The 16,277-nt window shown below is 39.2% G+C and overlaps 1 protein-coding gene across 4 annotated transcripts in view; it reads left to right on the top strand.

The window, feature by feature from the left end:
• The window catches only part of LOC128534530 (NACHT, LRR and PYD domains-containing protein 12-like), a 192,593-nt gene that overhangs the window by 49,645 nt on the left and 126,671 nt on the right, over positions 1–16,277 (top strand). For 3 of the 4 annotated variants that reach the window (XM_053508988.1, XM_053508989.1, XM_053508990.1), the window contains 4 exons: positions 6,091–6,264; positions 7,433–7,606; positions 8,070–8,243; positions 10,063–10,383. The exons of the other annotated variant lie outside the window; for it this stretch is intronic. In XM_053508988.1, the coding sequence (XP_053364963.1) occupies positions 6,091–6,264; positions 7,433–7,606; positions 8,070–8,243; positions 10,063–10,129 (589 nt within the window). In that variant the 3' untranslated portion in view covers positions 10,130–10,383. Of the gene's footprint in view, positions 1–6,090; positions 6,265–7,432; positions 7,607–8,069; positions 8,244–10,062; positions 10,384–16,277 lie in introns of those variants that run through there. 4 annotated transcript variants of the gene reach the window in all.

Here is a 16,277-nt window from a genome sequence, read left to right as displayed (position 1 = left end):
GCAAATGTAACGTGCCCTAGGGACTTCAAAGAAGCGAGAGCTGGGAGGGGCCTGTCCGGCCATCCGCGGAGAGCATAGTCAGCGCAAACGGACGGAGGCAGGAGCTGCTGTCCTCGCGGGCCCACGCTGCCACTCTGTCCGCTGCCCACCGATTACCAGCCTGTGCCCGCATGCCAGCCAGACCTGCACTGCCAACCAGACCTGCATGTGCACATTCCTTCCTTTTCATCCTCACTTCTTTAACCATTTCCCTCCCAATATTTTTCCTGTCAGACCTCGCTTCGAGTCCGTGCTTCATGGTGCCACCTGTGCACTTAGGATCGAACCCGTTACACAGCCCAAATGTAATCAACAATATTTAAAAAACGTTTTATTGTTTTTGTTTTAATGTTATTTTGAAGTCAAACTAGTAAAATTAATAGTTAAAATATTAACAAGTGGAATGTTTGATGTCATGTGGGCATTATAAGATTTGTATAAAAATTTGTAATGAAAACTTCTAACTAAAAAAGTGGCAGCTGGCATGCCTAAAAATAGATGCAGGTTATTTTCTTTATAGTCTAAATACAAATCCTACTGTTTACTTTCTCCTCTTTAATTTGTGACGTAGTCTAATCAGCACTCACCTCTCCAGGTGTGAATCAGCTGTTCTCACCTATACATTCAGAGGAACTGAAATGCACCTCTCCATACTTTAAAAGCCTATTCGATCTGAGGCTCTTCTAAAGACTTTGAGTGATTAAGGCCTCTTTTTAAATTTGTGTAAAATTTATCTTCTGGATTCTAGATTCTAAAGTTGACATTGTTACTGTTTTTAATCCGTGGAATGGAAGAAATTGAGATTTTCCTTTTGCAATTTAAAAAAAAATGGCATTTTTTTAATTACTCTATATACAATAATATTCTTTTTTTTATATAAAATTGGGTATGGGGCTAACTTGGTTTATTAATCCTTGTGCCTGGTTTAGGTTTAGTATTCAGTGCGCATCGTTTGTACATCTGTTATGTTACAACTATCTTATAAAGACCTCAGAAAGACCTTTTATTTGGGGTAAAGTGACTGATGTGGCTAACTTTTTTTCAGCAAAGTCTCTGTTTCACTGAATAATCCATGACTTTTCATGAATGTGTAAGACCTCTTGACACCCCTTACACACACACGTCATGTGCCATGCCGCGACTTGCCGCAAGCAACATTCGGGAATTTAAATAAATGTTTTGTGCTTCATATGGGCGCATGGAAGGACTTTATCCAAAAGCCGGACCAAGTACACAAAGAATTGTGTATAATTAGTTAGCCTAAAACAATATTGTTTCCAATGCGGAAGCAAACATGAATTTTATTTTGTTTTACAACAGATATTTCATAATGAACATGTTTATATGTGCTTCATATTTCCATAATGATGAAATGAGATGCTCAAAATTGTGCTTTAAAATTTCTAATAAGTTTTTTTATATAGTTTTTGTAATGTCTTAACAGGGACAAAACAATGAAAGACATGGCAATGCCTCGGTTTAAATGGTATCGAAATTAATTAAATTTCCTGATAGTAGGCTATAGGCTGATAGTGTTAACTATCCGAATGTCCTGATTTGTGAATATGCCAACAATATGCCAAAATGTAAAAATGTGTTGCCATCATCAGAAGACATGAATGAACAAATATATATATATATATATATATATATATATATATATAAAATTTTATCATATTAAGTAAATATTCTTTTATGAACACGAAGTGCTTCAGGCTTTTTAGAATAATAATAATCATGTTTTTAGCTGTTTGTGTCCAGCATTGAATAATTATTTTATCCATTATTTGACCACGGCTGGAAATAATAGCTGGAATGTGGTTGTGAGTTTATGACTGAAATAAAGCTGTTCGTCACCGTGCGGAAACCCGCAGCTCGTACTTTCACTTTACAAAAGGCAGCGTTTTTATCAAAAGGCTGAAAAACGCGTGTTGTACAGTACAGTATATACAACACGACAGCACGCTCAGTTACTCTAATCCCTCTTCTTAGCTTTTCACCTACATCAAAGGTATCAAATCGGTTTTGCGGATGGGGAAATTGGCAGAATTGAGGCGTTTAAAATGATTTAACGAAACCGAGCAGACGTCCATGCCTAAAATGTATTTCGCCAGCTATAGAATAGATAGAAATAAAAAGTTTAATGGTACCAATCAAATCAGACTTCATAATTACTTTGAGTGTAATTCACAAATTTACTAAATATATTATGTTTTTATGTGTATACAGTATGTTTGTATGTGAATATATTATATACTGTAAGTAATTGTTTTTGCGTGCGTCTCATATGTAACATTTATATAAAATGCAATTTCTGATAAGTGTATGTTGTTAAAGTATTTGTGGATGTATGTAACGACACAGCTCACGCGAGGGCCAGACCCGCGCATACACTGTTCAGAACGGGCCGAGTCGTGATACCGCGACACTTCATGTGATCATCGGTCGCACCAGTAAAAGGTGTCAGGGTCCAAAGACTAAGCGCGCTGAAGAAGACACAGGCAAAGCCCAAGCCTCTGTCTGTCTAAGACACCGGCGAGAAAGTGAGGGAGAGCGACACGCAACGGTTTAGCGCACGCTCTCGGGTTAAAGTGCACAAAGCACAAACTCTACTCTTTCTCTTTCAATAAATCCTTGGTAAGGGCATAAGCCCTTTTTTGTTTTAGTTTTCAGAACCTCGTCCGTTCTCGCGTAGACGGCGGAGCTCTGTTCATTTTGCGTTTTCAGGTTTTTTTCGGTTTAATTTTAAGTTTCTTTAATTAATAATCCCACGCTATCTCCAAACAGAATTGTCTTCCTGTGTCTGTCATAAGCACTCTCATAACTCCTATTTTACTGACCCCCTCTAAAGCTTTGCGTCTGGGATCTTATAATCAGTAAAACATTTCTTGTTGCGGATCTCCACACCGCACCCCATAACAATATAATTAGGAGAAAAATGTAAATTAAGGATGTCTTAAAACATAATGCAGTAACTCTTTATTCATTTAAACACAGTAAAGATGTTAATGTTTCAAACATTTCTTTATTCATCCTTTCTGTTTGTGCTTAGGTTTCACTGATCCCTTTCAAAAGCTACACTCAATGCTGCGTGAAGACGCTATTCTGTGTTTCTGGTTGTGAAGCATGTGTGTATCAAATACGCCTATATAACCTCGGTCAGGTGATGTCATCTGATGAAGCGCACCTGCAGGTTATAGATAGAAGTAAACCGGAACATTCCTCAGATCTTTTTGTTTTCAGGACCATATTGTGTTTGCATGTGATTTGTGCAAGCGAATTTAAAAGTATTAACTTACCGATATGGTGGTGATAGATCACTTCGGAGCGCGATCTCCACACCTTTGTTTCAAGTGCTTGGCACGCTGCTTGCATTCTTAAAGAGAATCACAAGTTGCGTCACATTACTGGGGTTAAACTGTGCAATCTGGCAGGCGCGCACGAGAGCGAATTCCCCCTTTCTCTCGCGCCCTCGCCGGATCAGGAAGTTTTTTATCCACTTCTCAAGCGCGCATCTGCGCTTCTTGTTAATGGATAGGAAAGACATACTCTCACTTTCACGGGTATGGAGGAGTTACTGCAGGAGTTATTGCATATCGTATTTAGCCGCGGAAGTGTTTAAGCCCAAGTGCTTAAAAGTTAGACGACAGGTTTCTGTAGGGTGGCCGGGGGGAGGAGCCTTAGTGGCGCTCTCTCCCTCCCCCTTTTTTTTGGCAACCTTCATGATGAGTTAACTCTTTCATGAAATAGCCTTATTCATCCCATGTTTTTCGTGCCATCAACTTCGATATATTCGAATATTGTTGATATGAAGGCACGGTTATATGATGATGTCCCAGATAGAAGAAACGCTGGTAGCTATCTATCTCCTGGGTCATCATCCTCCCTGAAAAGCTTTCAGGCAGCTGATCAGGCTGGTGCTCTGCTGCACACCATGGCGGTTTTGCAGGCTTACCAGGCTGACCTGCTGGAAGACTTGAACATTGGCGGGGCTCTTCAACGTCGTTCCTGGAATTACGCCGAGCTGCAGACCTGTCTCTTTTTGCAACAAAGCAGATGGTCCGTGCTATCGGCTGTTTTTATGGCTGCGATGGTGCTCCGCGGAGAGTTACCTGTGGATAAATCTCATGGGAATCAAGGATAAGGATTGTGCGTTCCACCTTGATCCTCCAATCTCGCCCTCCAACCTGTTTGGCGATGCCGTTAACATTACTAGGTTGGGGAGGCGAAATTATATGAACAAACCTTCGGGAAATTCCGAAGGTTTATATGAAAAATTATATAAAAAAACCTTCAGACCCGACCGGGTCTGACTCTCGCGAGGCGTGAAGCATAGAAAGTGAGTGTTATGAGCCGGGCACCCCCTTGTAAGACTGGGGTGCGGTGTGCTATGCTTCGCAATCCGCCTCTAAAAAGTCGGACCTACGTACTGTCTTCTTCACGAAGAAGTCCTGAGGCTCATTTCCCCAGGACCGTAGGGGTGCCCCCCCCCCCCAGGAAGAGGAGCGTAGAATTTCGTTCAAGGATAAGGTGTTACCCCCATCTAACCGCTAAAACTTTGGCCCCTTTCGGAGAAACTGGCAGCGTGGAAGCTACTGCCAAGTATATCCTCTTGGGAACTAAGCACTGTAGTGAGAGCTACAGGATCCAGCTCACACATCGCCCTCCGTGTTTCAACGACGTGGTCTTCACTTCCGTCAAACCGGAAACGGCGCATCTGCTGACTCTGGAGTTACAGACGTTGCTGGAAAAGGGGCCGTAGGACATGTTCCTCTACAAAACAGAGAGTCCGGCTACTACAGTCAGTATTCCTTGGTTCCCAAGAGGAACAGGGGGGCTGCGTCCGATTTTAGATCTTCGCGGGCTAACCACTATCCAAATAAAAAAAAAAAGACAGGTTTAAAATATTGACTGTCAAAGTGATTGTTTCTCAAATCCAACCAAGAGATTGGTTTGTGACAATCGATCTGAAGGACGCATATTTTCACATGGTGTCTCCTGCGCATGTTCAATCCATCTCCCAACACCCTGAAGGAAACCAAGCTAGATTGTTAATCACTTTTAGAAATTTTAAGTCTCGTGGAGCTTTTTTTATTCCAAACGCTGCCACATCAGGTGGGAGATGCTATTGCCCTAGCCTACGAGGCGTGTGGTCACACTTCGCCTTTAGAATACAGGGCTCATTTATCGAGGGGGATTGCCTCATCTATTGCGCTGGCAAGAGGTGTTCCCCTGCAGCAAATGTGTATGCGGCAGGTTGGTCTTTTCCGCACACATTTGTGAGATTCTATAGTTTGGATGTTCATGCTACTCCGGGCTCACGGGTCCTCGAGTCAGCCTCCCAGAGCTAGCTCTGAGACCTCCTTGGCCTTTGTGCACACACGCTACACAACCTTGGGGGTCCAGACACTTGCAATACGGCGGTGTTGGTATTCTCGTTCCCATAGCATTTTCATGCACCATTGAGTGTAGCTTTTGAAAGGAAACCTTCACCCCTTTGTACTGTAATTATGCATTTGTTTAACTACAATGTTTTACTTTCATTTCATTTTTAATTTCATCCACTACTCTGTGCGCCTCTAAAGGAGCTGTGGCTCATTAATCCTTAGGAGAATAAACTAAGGCGTGAGGCATCAGTCTGCAGTTATATAGGGCCACTCAGCGGTAAAAGCCAGCAAACGCACAAACCCAAATGTTGCTGCCGAGCGCGGCAATGGTAAAACAGGTACATTGGATACCTACTGTAGGTTTATTGATAGAACACAAGATCTTATTATCTTTTCAGTTTTATCTTTTTTTCCTCTTATCACTTTTCTCATTTCTTTTCACTTTTCTCTTCTCTTTTTCCTTTTTTCCTTTTCTTTCTGCTTTTACCTTAAAACATAAGACTCAATATGATCATTTTGATTACATTGTTGGAATTGTATTAAACAAGTGATATCAGTCTGAATAATAAAATAATGTGACAAACACATCAGTTTTTAAGTAAGTCTTAAATTAAGATAAAAATCTGGTAATGAGTGTCTGAAGAGTCTTTGCGTCTCTCTACAGGTTGTATGAGTGTGATATCTCAGGTGAAGGCTGTGCTGCTCTGACTTCAGCTCTGAGATCAAACCCCTCACACCTGAGAGAACTTGATCTGTCTCACGATAATCTAGGAGACACGGGAGTGAAGTATCTGTCTACTGTACTGGAGAATCCTCACTGTAAGCTGGAGACACTGTGGTAAGATCATCTCTCTGAGAGTCACATGACCTGCTCCTCAGTAAGACACATTCTCTAATAGTGAGACTGAAGCAGAAGTTTTAGGTTGATCATCAATGTCCTGAGGAGGAAGATTGTTTCTTTTCACTGCACACTGATGATTTGTCACAGAGTCTTTGGGTCAGATGTACGTATGTGAGAAGCTGCAGAGCAAAACATGACTTGATGTAACTGCAGTGTGTCTGAAATTACAGTGAAATTTACTAAAACACTGTAATTAATCACACAAACTGCACCTGGGACACAAACTAAATGCACTGTGTGTGAGCTGTAGCAAAGGGAAATGCATATGAAAAAAAAAATGCCTTAAAGAGTTAAGAGATGCTTGTAGTTTTTGTTTTTTATGTTCGCAGTGTTTGCTTTTGAGATTGAGAAGAGTAAACCTAAAGAAAAGGGTTTCTAATAGATGTTATATGCCAGTGCCATGCAGTGGTAGTTTGGGAAACCTGTAGAGTTAAAAAATATTGATCTGTATGACCTGGTAGCTGAAGAGTGGATAAATGACCCTGTCACACTACACTCTCTCACATACCCTGACATTTTTAACTAGTTGTGCCGCCTGCCTGTAAAGCAAAGGTGACACATAGGGTTCTCTATCCATCATCCTGCATCGTCACACTTTTCTTCTACCTGAAACTCCTATTAAACTATTTAATAATTTATACTTTACATCATATCTTATAGCCTTTATTGTTTTCGATTGTGCAGCAAAATACTGTAAACATATACACACATCACTTACTCATCATCTATACCACTTTATCCTGTAAACAGTGTCAGGTGAGGCCTGGAGCCTATCCCATGAGAATTAGGGCACAAGGCCGTGTACACCCTGGACAAGGTGCGAGTACATTGCAGGGCACACACACATATACTCACTTACACATACTACAGGCAATTTGAAAGTTAGGCAGCACGGTGGCTTAGTGGTTAGCACAGTCGCCTTGCACCTCCAGGGTCTGGGTTTGGTTCCCGCCTCTGCATGCATGGAGTTTCCTGGAATAGGCTCCAGGTCCCCCCCGACCCTGTATACAGGGTTAAGCAGGAAAGTAAGATAAGTTTTTAAGAAATACTTAAATTAAGATAAAAAATCTGCTTATGGACAATGTGTCATTGTGTCTCTCTACAGGTTATATAACTGTGGTGTCTCAGATAAAGGCTGTGCTGCTCTGACTTCAGCTCTGAGATCAAACCCTTTACACCTGAACCTGCTGGCTCTGTCCAATAATAATATAGGAGACTCAGGAGTGAAGTGTTTCTCTGCTCTACTAGAGAATCCTCTCTGTAAACTGGAGACACTGAGGTAGGATTATATTCTTAAATATTAATAATACAACATGGTCTAATAATTAACCAGGTCAAAATAATAAACAAATAATTTCTTCATAAATAAAACACAGTGTCTGTTGTTCTTGTCAATAATACATAAAAAATTTACACGTTTACAGTCTGGATTTAAAAAGTACATGAGCTAACAACTTCTCCAAAAAAGAAGTTGGAGAAAATGTCTCCACATTTTCTTGTGAAGACGCTTCACAAGAAAATGTGTGAATGCTCATAAAAAAACTAAAACTGATTTTGTTAAGATGGGTAAAAAGGGAAAAAAAAAGTTAGTGAAAACATTTTTAAAGACCTGAAGTGTTACTTAGTCCACAATATGCAAAACTGTCTACAACTAGAAGAGAGTCAGTGCTGTTCTTTCTCTGCTTTAGATTGAAAGTGTGAAGAGTCTGTCTGTGCGTGTGTGTAATTGTGTATCTTTACAGGTTGGAGGATTGTGATGTCTCAGATAAGGGCTGTGCTGCTCTGGCCTCAGCACTGAGTTTAAACCTCTCAAACCTGAAATACCTTTATCTATCAGGAAAAAAAATAGGAGACTCTGGAAAGAAGCTGCTCTTTGCTGTTAAGGATGATGAACATTGCAAACTACAAACACTGTGGTAAATGACCTTTTAGATGAATGTTAAAAAAAAAAATTATGTAATTTATCGCTAGTTTGTACCTTATCATATTATCTTAAGATTAATTTTAACTAATTTCTTAAAACTTAAAATACCTAATTATATTTAAATATTATCATATTAAAAAATCAAACCTTGTTTTGGAACATTCTCCTGTTACATTTTTGGACAAATAACAACCTCAGTGCATTACAGGATATGTGTCAACACCGTCAAACATTAAAAAGAAACATTGGAACCTCAGATTATGAGCATAATTTGTTCCGGAAGTGGGCTCGTATTCCAAAACACTTGTAAACAAAATTTAATTTTCCCATAAGAAATAATGGAAACTCAAATTATTCGTTCTACAGCCGAAAAAATAAATACATAAAAATAGTTAATACAAAATATAAAGTAAAAATAAAACTGTCAGAGAACTAACCTGGATAGATCAGATGACTTAGCTTTAGCGGTTAGCCCTTTGTAGAGTGGATGGTAAACCCAAACGCGGAAGCAAGCAAGTAGGCAGGATAACCACGCGATTTAGTCTGAGGACTTTCTCAGGAGGAAAGCAAGGGAAAAACACAAAATGAACCCGCGTCCTATAAACACACACTTGAATCAGAAAGTAAAACCCAAGAAAGTGAGTACTCACGAAATGGTGGACGAACAGTCTGAACCGACATGGGCGAACTCAATGACCGATGTGCCGTGGTTTGTTTACTTCTCTTATACTGTGTGTATGTGAGCATGGTGTCAAATTATGCGCACACACACACACACATTCTCTCTCGCTTTTACAGCCCCCCTACCACCCCCTCCTCCTCTTGGCTTCCCAAACACACACACACACACTCTCTCTCTGCCTTACACAGAAACTCTGCTTTGTCGCGATTCTTTTAAAAGCTAAAATAAAACAGGACAGGCTGATACAGAGAGAAAAAATGGATCTTTCCCCTCTAATGAGACTTGCTCTTGCTTTATACGCGTGCACACATACGCTTACAAACACAAAATAAAATGTTTTACACACCCACACACACACACACACACTTGGTCACAGTGTTGTAGTAAACATTACACACATGAACGGATGTTAATTATACCAGTAGGAGATGAGCACTAAGACCCAGCAGTGGAGACGATTACCCGCAATTCCACAGCGCAAGCGAGATAAAAAACGTTGGCTTAGTTGCGATCGCGTGACGCTTAGCTTCAAAACAAGAAACGCACGCGTGATACATGATACTCAGTGCTCGTAAACCAAGACAATGCTCGGTTTTCAAGTCAAAATGTATTAAAACCATTGCTTGTCTTGCGGTACACTCGCAAACTGTGTTACTCGTAATCCAAGGTTCCACTGTATTGTATAATAGTTAGGTGTTTTTGTTTAGTAACATATATTTATTTTTAAATTTAATGCAGTACCTTTTAAAAGTATTTCTTAAAGATAAACACTAACACTCTGTCAATTCTTCCAGCACCCTACCGCTACACCATGGCTTCTGTCATTCCTATAAAATTCACCTTAAATATAAATGCAGACTTTGTAGAACAAAATTTAAATGACTCAGTAGTGTTCATTATTTAACAAGCTTTAAAGCCTGTGATTGGATAAGAGCAGTGATGTAATGAGTAAATATCGGCTCATATTTCTGTTATAGCACATATTACTAAGAATGAAGAAATATTGAATAATTAAAAACAGGAGATGATCCTGTTTCTTTTGAATGAGAAATGATTACATGTTGTTAAAATCATGAAGTATCACAGTCCAGTGTATGGTTATTAATACATGTTTTTCTTTTATATTCAGTATGGGAAGAGAATATTTGTGTGATGAAGACTCCCGTCTTCTTGGATCTTCTTGTTGTTGCTTATAATACACGAGTCATCAAATCTGCCAGTTCTGTTCTGAAATATATGAAACATCAGCATTCTTGGGGTCACTGCCTGTCCAAAGAAATTTACGGAATTGTAACTGTTGTATGATGCAGTTTTGATGGATTATGTGATTATTCTGTGTTTGTGATTGGTTTATATTTTTTAGTTTTTTTTTTTTTTCTTTTTTTACATGCATACTATAGTGCAGTTATTTTGTTGGATACACAACTAAAATTACATTGTATTTAGATATTTACAGTGCCTTTAATGCAGTGGTTCTCAAACATTTTCGGTCATTCCCCACTTAAGGGGGTGGGTGAATTTTCAAGCCCCACTTGTCAACAAAATGAAAACGAAATTGGCCAGGTTTAAAATTTCAAATTTATTGAAATATCAATTTTTAAATCAATAAGATCAAAACAGGTAAACAACAAGTGCAACTGTTATAACTTAGCCTTACTTTGTCATTTTGCCATCTCTGCAAAAAAGAGCAAACGCATTTGGCAATAACCATGAACAAGTCAAGAACAGGAGGAACAACAGAATCAACATGTGAGTCTTATCACTGCATTAGTGGCTGCAATGAGCCTGTTTTGTACTGCACATCTTTTCAAAACGTGGTTGCAGGCTTGATACTGCTACCCTCAAGTCATGCTCAATGTTGAGCTGAGATCTGTACTTTGTTTTCAGTGAAGCAACAGCTGAAAACCCCATCTCACAGAGATAAGATGTGGCAAAGGGCAGAAGAATGCTCATAGCCCTTTGGCTGATGAGTGGATGCTCCCTTTCCACTCCCAGCCAGAATTCACTCAGTGTCTGACCTGTAAACCTCAGTCTCAGAGTGGAATCACATGTCAACTCAATAAATTGGTCCAGTTCAGCAGAGCTGAAACCGGCTGGTGCTGCATAAAGAATATAAATAAATACTTTGTCACTGCATATAAAAGACAAAGATTCCAAAAGTAGCATACAAAATCAATTAAATGTATGTACAATATATGAGTATAATAAATGTTATAGTTATAGTCAGTCAATTAAATTAAATAAAGAAGAAGAAAAGAGAAGAGATGTGCTGCTTAAAACATGGGATTACTGTGGAGGTTTCAGAATCACTGGTTTCAGCAACTTCACTCAGATTCTCAAAGACATCAGTAATGCCGTGATCGAGGCGCCTGTCCCACATCTCGAGTTTTCGGGTGAATGCGGTGATCTTGTCTGCCAGGTGTGGTAGGTGCTTGTCTCTGCCTTGAAGCTGAAGATTTAATTCACTCAGCTTTCCAAATACATCACTGAGATAGGCCAGTTTCATCAGAAATTCATCATCATTGAACTTGCTTGCGGCCTCATACATGCGCTCCTCCTCCAAAAAGATGCGAATCTCCACTCTGAGTTCAAACACTCGTGACAACACTTTTCCTCGGGAAAGCCACCTCGACTCACTGTGAAACAGCACAGCTGAATGATCAGCTCCCATCTCCTCACAAAGTGCGGAAAAAAATCGCGCTTTTAGGGGTCGGGTTTTGATAAAATTCACCACGCTCACAACCTCTGTCAAGACTTCGTTTAATTCGGGGCTGAGCTGCCGTGACGCAAGCGCTTCCCTGTGAATGACACAGTGTGTCCATTGCGCATTTGGCGCAACCTTCTTAATTAGTGCTTGCAGTCCTTTTCTTTTTCCTGCCATGGTCTGTGCGCCATCCGAGCAAAAGCCCACACAGTTCTCCCATTTCAGCTTGTGTTCTGTAACGTAAGTGTCAAGAATCTTAAAGAGCTCATCAGCTGTGGCTCTAGTTTGGACGTACTTGCAAAATAGCAAATCTTCACTCACGGTCTCTGAATTTATAAAGCGTACATATGAAATAAACAAACAGTCATTGTTGCTGTCAATAGCCTCATCCACCTGTAATGCAAAACGTGTGTCTTTGAGCTTTTCTACGAGTTGATCTTCAAGGTCACATGAAATGTCGCATATACGTCGTGCAATGGTATCGTTTGACAGGGGGATAGCTTTCAATTTTGCTGCACTTGTCTCATCCAGCATAATCGACACCATGTCTACAGCAGCAGGGACAATTAGCTGCTCAGCAATCGTGTGTGGTTTTTTGCACTGGGCAATTCTGTATGCAACTTTAAATGAAGCCATTTGTGCTTTGCTGTTCACCGATGCAGATTTTACCATGCGATTCTCCTGCTCACGGTATTCTGCCAGCTTTCTTTCGAAGAAGTCGAGTGGCTTATTAATGTGACTGGGGTGTGTTGTCTCTAAGTGTCTTCTTAATTTGTTGGGTCTCATGCTGTCTGCTGCCAGCGGTTTAAGACACAAGACACACATGGGTCTCTCCTCTGCCCCCACCATCCCCACCGTGAATCCAAGCGCAAGATAGGCTTCATCATATTTTCTTTTCGGCTGGATTTTTGATTGATTAGGCTTATTGCCTGTCGTTTTCTTGTCTGCTTGCCCTGAATCACCTGCTTTTTTTGCGGTCCATGTAACAAATTTATCCATTGCCCACTACATACGCTACTGACCCGCTTTGTGAATGATTCCTTATATTGTTCCTCTGCAATTAACATGCCGATGTTAAACCGTTATTGTTGCATTATGGTTCCACTTTTTCTCCCGGGCCCCGAACTGATGATATTTTAATTTACTTGTATTAATGACCCATTTCTTTGTTTTGTTTTAAGTTTATGATTTTCATTGTCAATGAAGAAAAGCATTAATTAAATTAGGCACTTTAAAAAAATATATTTTCCACTAATTCCCTCCCGTTCATTGCGCCCCACCTGTCATGTCTTTATTCCCCACTAGTGGGGCGCGCCCCACACTTTGAGAACCACTGCTTTAATGATTCAATCAAATTTATTTGAGAAAAATAAATGGCATTTTTTCTGTTTAAAATTACTCAAATATTTAGCAGGATTTTTGTAGCAAAATGATGCTTGTCACAGTTCATCAAAAATGTTTTTCATGTCTAAAAACATAAGATTTGAGTTTATTAGGTTAAATATAATTAACATAGACCACATTTTTCCAAAGGTGCTTTCTTGCATAAGATCATGGTGAGCACAACACAAGGCAGTTAGGGAGAGGTCGACCCTGGCCGATATAAGAGATGAATGAACAACAAATAAGAGGATTTTTCAAAAGGTGCTTCTTTTGCGAGAAAGAAGGCCAAGCTGAAACTTAGTGGTGATCAAGTATAGACACACACGGTGTGGGAAAAATATTTTTTGTGGGATGTGGAGTAAGCACTCATTATCTCTTATTGGGAAGTGAGTTAAACCACAACAAATGTGGATGTGTGGATACAATAAATACAAACAGATGGATTGGAAAAAACATTGGGTAATATCAAAGAGGATATAAAAAAATATGTAATAATAACAAACTAAGATATATAAGAGATGCATCAGACTTAATATGATACAGAACATGGGTGAGCAACACAAAATAAGGGTTCAGTGAACAAATCAGATGAAGAGGTCTGTCACCTTTGAGCAAAAACTGCACTAAATGGCAATTCAGTGTGGGGAACATGGAGAGTAGAAAATGGATGAGATAAAAACATTGAAAATAATTGAAAAGCACAGAAGATATGCTCTGCCTACTAGTACTAGAGCTTGTGAAAGGAAAGGGAATAGAGCAGATTACATTGACTTAGTGCTATCAGTGTGTATAATGTGTACAAAAGAAGTGTGTATTGAACTACTTTTCAGTCTGCTCTTTGCTTGTTCTTGAACTTGCATTGCGTTGGCTCATCTTGGCTTTAGTAAATTTTTAATAAAATGTTATTGCTTGGAAATATAAGTTATTCATTTCATTAACCCAGTGTAGTAAAATTAACATGATTGTTACATCAATGTTACATTATATTTTCTCATTATTTCATTACTTTTGCCCACAGTATTGTTATCTTATAGCTATTTGCATCTCTTAAACATATATAAATAATTCTAGTGTTACTTATAATGTACAATAAATATAATTTACAATAAAAATAAATATACAAATATTGCCAAGTGCATTTGCAAAATCCATTAAGCACCATAATGAAACTGGGTCTCATGAAGGCCACCCAGGAGGGCGAGACCAAAACCTACCTGTGGCGCAGACAAGAAGTTCAGCATTCCTTTACAATGTAGAAAGAAATAAAAATCAGGAACGATCATGGAGTTAGAAAGTGACTCCAAACTTTTGAACGGTAGTATATATTATAGCAGTGCTACAGACTTATCACCTCCATGCCATGTCTCATTGTCGCAGTAATTCATAAAGCAAAGAGAGCCCTGACCAAGTATTCAGTGTTGTACATGTTTATACTTTTCTGTAGTCCACCATTTCTGTGTAAATTTAATTTTATATATTTTTGGGGCTTAAGTAGTATTCTAATTTTCTGAGATACTGCATTTTGGATTTTCTTTATCATCAAAATAAATAAATACTCGAAATATATCAGTCTGTGTCTAATAAAGCTTTACATTTTTAGTTGAATTACTGAAATAAATCAACTTTTCCATGATATTCTAATTAATTGAGATGCAACTGTATATACATAACAAGCTGAACCATTGTATCTGTGTACCTCACATAAACAATAAAAAAAAAATGTGTTTATTTTTGGCTGATACTCATAATGCTTCTGGTCACTTTTCACTGGATCATTTTAGTTTTTATGTTTAATCCACAATAATACACATTTCACTCTTGTGAACATTATAAGTTTGGAACTTGCATTTGTTGTGTATCTCATGCAGGCCTTATTTACATACCCTTGCTGGTATTATTTTCATTATAACAGATACTAAGATGGAACCTATTGTACTATTTTCACAGAGTACTTCAGTGAAATGTTTACCAAAGTCACTTAAATTAATAAGTAAATTTTTCATAACTGTGGCATAAAATAGCAACTTTTGTGTTCCTGGTCAAAACTGACCGGTATGATAAATTTAAAAACAAAAGACCAAATGTACACAGAGAAAACATAACTATATTACAAATATAATACTTGACCCATACACTGTATAAACATACAGTATGTGCATTTGACCAGATTAGGTTCCTTAAGGGTGATTCTCATTTTCAGTTTTTAATGCAGCCAATAGCATTGTCCACTCTGGAGAAGGTGTGACACTGTTCTCTAAGCATCTGTCTTTGGCTCTTATTTAGGTTCTTTAAACCCACTGGTGGATCTCATTGTTCATGGTTGTATGGAGCTTGCAAAGTAGTGTCATTTACAGTGACTGGCCACTTTTTCAAAGGCTTGTGCAGATAATATAGCCATAATGGTTTGCTCCATGCCAATTAGCCCCTGCAGAAAAATGGCATGGCTAGGTGGGTTAGAGGCATCTATTTTGATGACTGGAAAAACACATTTCTTAACCCTAACTAAAGTGTCAACAAATTGAAGAGAATCTGGCAAATAGGTGTTCAAGTCTGGCTCAAACAGTACAGTCCTATCCTCTTTAAAGGGCTGGGCAGCCACACGACATTCGATACGGATGTTACTATGTTTTCATACCATAACCCCCTCTTTCTTGATTTTCACCCATTATTCCACTGTTTGCTCTGTGCTAGCAGCTTGTACTGTATGAAAGCCCTAACCTTGTTTCTTTTGACATTTGCAAAAGCTCTTCTGTAGTATACAGTCTAGCTTCCTCAGTGTTTATAAGGATTTGCTCAATAACATTGGAACCTATGATAGGATGGGACAGGTGCCGACCTTTCATTAAAAGTACTGTAACAGTTAGTTCGTTTGTTTGGTTAGATTGAGAAACTAACCAGAAGGCTGTTTTAATCCATCCCAGGTAAAGGCATTTTGCTGTCCCTGTATGGTTGGCAGACAATACATCTCCCTAGGACACAAGGTGGTTGTCTGGTTGAAGTCTGTACTGATGCTGCACTGGACTCGGGGCTGTGGGCTCGACATGGTGGATGTTATATTGTTGCTGTGAACGAGGTGGCTGAGGACCTCTGCCTGGCCTCCTAATTTCAGATGGGTCATAGGGTTGTGACTGGAACATGGGCTGCTGTAGTGTCTCTTTAATTTGGGCTATTTCTGCACTAAAGCTCTTAGTGAAGCTACACCTGTCTTAAGTTTGGCTAATTCTGTCATCAATTTAGCGGGTACCTTTGCCTTAGCC

The sequence above is a fragment of the Clarias gariepinus genome, chromosome 12 (assembly GCF_024256425.1).
Source record: "Clarias gariepinus isolate MV-2021 ecotype Netherlands chromosome 12, CGAR_prim_01v2, whole genome shotgun sequence".
NCBI lineage: Eukaryota > Metazoa > Chordata > Actinopteri > Siluriformes > Clariidae > Clarias > Clarias gariepinus.
The sequence above is the reverse complement of the archived record's forward strand: the minus strand, read 5'-3'. Positions and strand labels throughout refer to the sequence as shown.